The sequence below is a fragment of the Octopus sinensis genome, linkage group LG9, assembly GCF_006345805.1.
Source record: "Octopus sinensis linkage group LG9, ASM634580v1, whole genome shotgun sequence".
Taxonomy (NCBI): Eukaryota; Metazoa; Mollusca; class Cephalopoda; order Octopoda; family Octopodidae; genus Octopus; species Octopus sinensis.
In genome coordinates, this window is record NC_043005.1 from 90684819 (window position 1) to 90689333 (window position 4515).

Sequence of the window (4515 nt, forward strand, 5' to 3'; positions counted from 1 at the left end):
CTGAAGGAGACGATAATGAAGAAGCGAAAGCCGACGAACGAAGAAGTAATGCAAAGGAATCGAAAAAGAATAAGAGAAAACGTTCAGTTAACGAAAATGAAGAAGAAAAAATGAAGGTGACGCTAGTGAAGAAGAGAAGGCCGACGATCGAAGAAGTGAAGAAGTGAATGAAAATGAAGAAGAAAAGACTGAAGGTGACGGAGAAGAAGAAGAGAAAGGTGACGAACGAAGAAGTGAAACAGTCAATGAAAATGAAGAAGAAAAGACTGAAGGAGACGATAATGAAGAAGCGAAAGCCGACGAACGAAGAAGTAATGCAAAGGAATCGAAAAAGAATAAGCGAAAACGTTCAGTTAACGAAAATGAAGAAGAAAAGACTGAAGGTGACGCTAGTGAAGAAGAGAAAGCCGACGATCGAAGAAGTGAAAAAGTGAATGAAAATGAAGAAGAAAAGACTGAAGGTGACGGAGAAGAAGAAGAGAAAGGTGACGAACGAAGAAGTGAAACAGTCAATGAAAATGAAGAAGAAAAGACTGAAGGAGACGATAATGAAGTTGCGAAAGCCGACGAACGAAGAAGTAATGCAAAGGAATCGAAAAAGAATAAGAGAAAACGTTCAGTTAACGAAAATGAAGAAGAAAAAAATGAAGGTGACGCTAGTGAAGAAGAGAAAGCCGACGATCGAAGAAGTGAAAAAGTGAATGAAAATGAAGAAGAAAAGACTGAAGGTGACGGAGAAGAAGAAGAGAAAGATGACGAACGAAGAAGTGAAATAGTCAATGAAAATGAAGAAGAAAAGACTGAAGGAGACGATAATGAAGAAGCGAAAGCCGACGAACGAAGAAGTAATGCAAAGGAATCGAAAAAGAATAAGAGAAAACGTTCAGTTAACGAAAATGAAGAAGAAAAGACTGAAGGTGACGCTAGTGAAGAAGAGAAAACCGACGATCGAAGAAGTGAAACAGTCAATGAAAATGAAGAAGAAAAGACTGAAGGAGACGATAATGAAGAAGCGAAAGCCGACGAACGAAGAAGTAATGCAAAGGAATCGAAAAAGAATAAGAGAAAACGTTCAGTTAACGAAAATGAAGAAGAAAAAAATGAAGGTGACGCTAGTGAAGAAGAGAAGGCCGACGATCGAAGAAGTGAAGAAGTGAATGAAAATGAAGAAGAAAAGACTGAAGGTGACGGAGAAGAAGAAGAGAAAGGTGACGAACGAAGAAGTGAAACAGTCAATGAAAATGAAGAAGAAAAGACTGAAGGAGACGATAATGAAGTTGCGAAAGCCGACGAACGAAGAAGTAATGCAAAGGAATCGAAAAAGAATAAGAGAAAACGTTCAGTTAACGAAAATGAAGAAGAAAAAACTGAAGGTGACGCTAGTGAAGAAGAGAAAGCCGACGATCGAAGAAGTGAAAAAGTGAATGAAAATGAAGAAGAAAAGATTGAAGGTGACGGAGAAGAAGAAAAGGTGACGAACGAAGAAGTGAAGCAGTCAATGAAAATGAAGAAGAAAAGACTGAAGGAGACGATAATGAAGAAGCGAAAGCCGACGAACGAAGAAGTAATGCAAAGGAATCGAAAAAGAATAAGAGAAAACGTTCAGTTAACGAAAATGAAGAAGAAAAGACTGAAGGTGACGCTAGTGAAGAAGAGAAAGCCGACGATCGAAGAAGTGAAAAAGTGAATGAAAATGAAGAAGAAAAGACTGAAGGTGACGCTAGTGAAGAAGAGAAAGCCGACGATCGAAGAAGTGAAAGAGTCAATGAAAATGAAGAAGAAAAGACTGAAGGAGACGATAATGAAGAAGCGAAAGCCGACGAACGAAGAAGTAATGCAAAGGAATCGAAAAAGAATAAGAGAAAACGTTCAGTTAACGAAAATGAAGAAGAAAAGACTGAAGGTGACGCTAGTGAAGAAGAGAAAGCCGACGATCGAAGAAGTGAAAGAGTCAATGAAAATGAAGAAGAAAAGACTGAAGGAGACGATAATGAAGAAGCGAAAGCCGACGAACGAAGAAGTAATGCAAAGGAATCGAAAAAGAATAAGAGAAAACGTTCAGTTAACGAAAATGAAGAAGAAAAAAATGAAGGTGACGCTAGTGAAGAAGAGAAGGCCGACGATCGAAGAAGTGAAGAAGTGAATGAAAATGAAGAAGAAAAGACTGAAGGTGACGGAGAAGAAGAAGAGAAAGGTGACGAACGAAGAAGTGAAACAGTCAATGAAAATGAAGAAGAAAAGACTGAAGGAGACGATAATGAAGAAGCGAAAGCCGACGAACGAAGAAGTAATGCAAAGGAATCGAAAAAGAATAAGCGAAAACGTTCAGTTAACGAAAATGAAGAAGAAAAGACTGAAGGTGACGCTAGTGAAGAAGAGAAAGCCGACGATCGAAGAAGTGAAAAAGTGAATGAAAATGAAGAAGAAAAGACTGAAGGTGACGGAGAAGAAGAAGAGAAAGGTGACGAACGAAGAAGTGAAGCAGTCAATGAAAATGAAGAAGAAAAGACTGAAGGAGACGATAATGAAGTTGCGAAAGCCGACGAACGAAGAAGTAATGCAAAGGAATCGAAAAAGAATAAGAGAAAACGTTCAGTTAACGAAAATGAAGAAGAAAAAACTGAAGGTGACGCTAGTGAAGAAGAGAAAGCCGACGATCGAAGAAGTGAAAAAGTGAATGAAAATGAAGAAGAAAAGACTGAAGGTGACGGAGAAGAAGAAGAGAAAGGTGACGAACGAAGAAGTGAAACAGTCAATGAAAATGAAGAAGAAAAGACTGAAGGAGACGATAATGAAGAAGCGAAAGCCGACGAACGAAGAAGTAATGCAAAGGAATCGAAAAAGAATAAGAGAAAACGTTCAGTTAACGAAAATGAAGAAGAAAAAACTGAAGGTGACGCTAGTGAAGAAGAGAAAGCCAACGAAAGAAAAAGTGAAAAAGTGAATGAAAATGAAGAAGAAAAGACTGAAAATGACGGAGAAGAAGAAGAGAAAGGTGACGAACGAAGAAGTGAAGCAGTCAATGAAAATGAAGAAGAAAAAACTGAAGGTGACGCTAGTGAAGAAGAGAAAGCCGACGATCGAAGAAGTGAAAAAGTGAATGAAAATGAAGAAGAAAAGACTGAAGGTGACGGAGAAGAAGAAGAGAAAGGTGACGAACGAAGAAGTGAAACAGTCAATGAAAATGAAGAAGAAAAGACTGAAGGAGACGATAATGAAGAAGCGAACGCCGATGAACGAAGAAGTGAGGCAAAGAATCGAAAAAGAATAAGAGAAAACGTTCAGTTAACGAAAATGAAGAAGAAAAGACTGAAGGTGACGCTAGTGGAGAAGAGAAAGCCGACGATCGAAGAAGTGAAGGAGTGAATGAAAATGACGAAGAAAAGACTGAAGGTGATGCTAGTGAAGAAGAGAAAGGTGACGAACGAAGAAGTGAAACAGTCAATGAAAATGAAGAAGAAAAGGCTGAAGGAGACGATAATGAAGAAGCGAAAGCCGACGAACGAAGAAGTGACGCAAAGGAATCGAAAAAGAATAAGAGAAAACGTTCAGTTAACGAAAATGAAGAAGAAAAGACTGAAGGTGACGCTAGTGAAGAAGAGAAAGCCGACGATCGAAGAAGTGAAAAAGTGAATGAAAATGAAGAAGAAAAGACTGAAGGTGACGGAGAAGAAGAAGAGAAAGGTGACGAACGAAGAAGTGAAGCAGTCAATGAAAATGAAGAAGAAAAGACTGAAGGAGACGATAATGAAGAAGCGAAAGCTGACGAACGAAGAATTGATGCAAAGGAATCGAAAAAGAATAAGAGAAAACGTTCAGTTAACGAAAATGAAGAAGAAAAAACTGAAGGTGACGCTAGTGAAGAAGAGAAAGCCGACGATCGAAGAAGTGTAAAAGTGAATGAAAATGAAGAAGAAAAGACTGAAGGTGACGCTAGCGAAGAAGAGAAAGCCGACGAACGAAGAAGTGAAACAGTCAATGAAAATGAAGAAGAAAAGTCTGAAGGTGACGCTAGTGAAGAAGCGAAAGCTGAAGGAACAAATAGCGAAAACAAATCACTACTGAGCCGAATTCTACGCCATAATCACACAATTTTTTATTAGTTTATACTAAAAAATTACTTTCAACTTTTGCATCTGAAAGAAATTGAGGTCCAAGCTGTCTTGTGGAATATAAAATTAGGAAAAATAATTTGTGTTTTATTTGATGATTCATAAATTTCGTCCCCTTCTGGCAGAACCCTTAGCACCTCCGTCAAAATACCCTAGCGACATTTGTTACGGCGCTCTGTTCTGAGTGGAAACTCTTTCGATCTCGACTTTTGCTTTCATTCTTTGTCTGTTGATAGAAGTAGACGAAACTCTGAAAGAACGATTACTGTTTTTGTTGTTTAACCCTTGGTGAAAGCTACCGGAAGAGACCTTTCGTTAAACGCCTTCCCTTTGCTGGTCAGTGACGTGGCCTGAACATTGCCATATTGCTGGTTGCTCTCGATGCAGAATCTTTAGGGTCGTA

General features: G+C 38.7%; 2 protein-coding genes across 2 annotated transcripts in view; both read left to right on the forward strand.

Annotated features, from left to right (window-relative positions):
- The window catches only part of LOC115215471 (trichohyalin-like), a 6643-nt gene extending 6476 nt beyond the window's left edge, over nucleotides 1–167 (forward strand). The window contains exon 5 of the mRNA XM_036505681.1: nucleotides 1–167. This exon is cut by the window's left edge and continues 708 nt beyond it. Coding sequence (XP_036361574.1) covers nucleotides 1–167 — 167 coding nt within the window.
- Nucleotides 168–785: 618 nt separating this feature from the next.
- Nucleotides 786–4103, forward strand: LOC115215472 (myb-like protein X). Its single transcript, XM_036505682.1, has 4 exons — nucleotides 786–1153; nucleotides 1464–2131; nucleotides 3286–3582; nucleotides 3670–4103. The coding sequence occupies exons 1-4, from the start codon at nucleotides 786–788 to the stop codon at nucleotides 4101–4103; spliced, it is 1767 nt and encodes a 588-aa protein (XP_036361575.1).
- Nucleotides 4104–4515: the final 412 nt, after the last annotated feature.